Source organism: Sinocyclocheilus grahami, unplaced genomic scaffold, assembly GCF_001515645.1.
Source record: "Sinocyclocheilus grahami isolate Dianchi unplaced genomic scaffold, SAMN03320097.WGS_v1.1 scaffold3032.1, whole genome shotgun sequence".
NCBI classification, from domain to species: Eukaryota; Metazoa; Chordata; class Actinopteri; order Cypriniformes; family Cyprinidae; genus Sinocyclocheilus; species Sinocyclocheilus grahami.
This window is the reverse complement of record NW_015508201.1, coordinates 2,564-3,793: the sequence shown is the minus strand read 5'-3', so window position 1 is coordinate 3,793 and position 1,230 is coordinate 2,564. Positions and strand designations below refer to the sequence as shown.

The 1,230-nt window shown below is 39.7% G+C and overlaps 1 protein-coding gene across 1 annotated transcript in view; it reads left to right on the top strand.

The window, feature by feature from the left end:
- LOC107575944 (multidrug resistance-associated protein 4-like) overlaps positions 1-1,230 on the top strand; it is a 22,790-nt gene that overhangs the window by 19,516 nt on the left and 2,044 nt on the right. The window contains exon 12 of the mRNA XM_016262249.1: positions 484-602. Coding sequence (XP_016117735.1) covers positions 484-602 — 119 coding nt within the window. The remainder of the gene's footprint in view (positions 1-483; positions 603-1,230) is intronic.

Below are 1,230 nucleotides of genomic sequence, written 5' to 3'. Positions count from 1 at the left end.
GTGTGTGTGTGAGACGCGGGAGCTGATGGCAGGGGGCGGTGGATATTTGGGGTGGTCAGTGTGGATATTGTGGATGAGTTTTTCTGTGTCATCATGTTCTATTAGTTCTACAGCTTCAGTTTTGGAACTTTCACGCTTAGTAACACGTACAGCTGTTCCCTCACCACAGTGCAACAGTGAAAAGGGACCCCTCTCAAACAGTGTCGCGTTCCAAATGTTGTTTAAGCAACATACTGTATTGCGGTATTTAAAAAATTCATATCATAACAAAAATAAACACCAGTATTTGGTATGAAGAACCGGTATACCGCCCAGCACTACTTTTAATAATTTTTTATTTAGTTGTAATTAATTTATTTTATTTATTTATTTATTGCATTTTACAAAGGCTTTTTAAATATTAATTAACAGTGATGCAGTTTTTCGTCATTTTCTTGTTTTCGGTCTTGTTAAATGGTTTGGTATTGTGCAATGATCTAAAAGCTAATTGTTCTCTGAATGACTTTTCCCTTGTCATTTCAGGAAGAATCCTCAACCGGTTCTCCAAAGACATCGGCCACCTTGATTCCTTACTTCCGTGGACATTTGTGGATTTTATCCAGGTACATTTTACAGCGCAGTGTCTGTTAAACACCACATAATCTGCACATGCTGACGTGGCTGTATTAGAACACCCATCACTTGTGGCCATATGCATTATTCGCTCTGGTAAACCAAGTGTTGTAGACCAACAACATGTTGTGGCTTTTTCCCTGGCAAATGACAATGTGGTCAGTACGTGGGTGACAGGCGTCACTTTATGTGCTCAGAGCACTATTGTCTGAAACTTGACAGACTGAGTTGGAAGTACAATAGTCTTTCATTTAAGGAGCTTTTCATTGTGCGGGGCAGCAGAATCCTCCTTGTTCTCTCTTAGGATGAGAAAACTCTGCGGTCACTTAGCCTTTCCCACAGTCCTCTCTCTCACTATTGGTTCCCTTTAGTGTGACAGCAAAGTCAGCATGCATTGTTGAATAGTTCCTAAAGAATGGCATTCTACTATTCTGCTGGTACTATTTATCAATATTGGTGCATTCAAGATGGAATGATCAGACTTACAAGAACGCCACTATATAATTTAAGGAATCATGGAGGAAGTTATTATCATTTGCTCTTCGTTTTCTCGCACTAGTGCCAAAAAACGTGTTGTTAACGTGTTTAGTGAAAGTTGAGATGTAGGAAACATTGCCC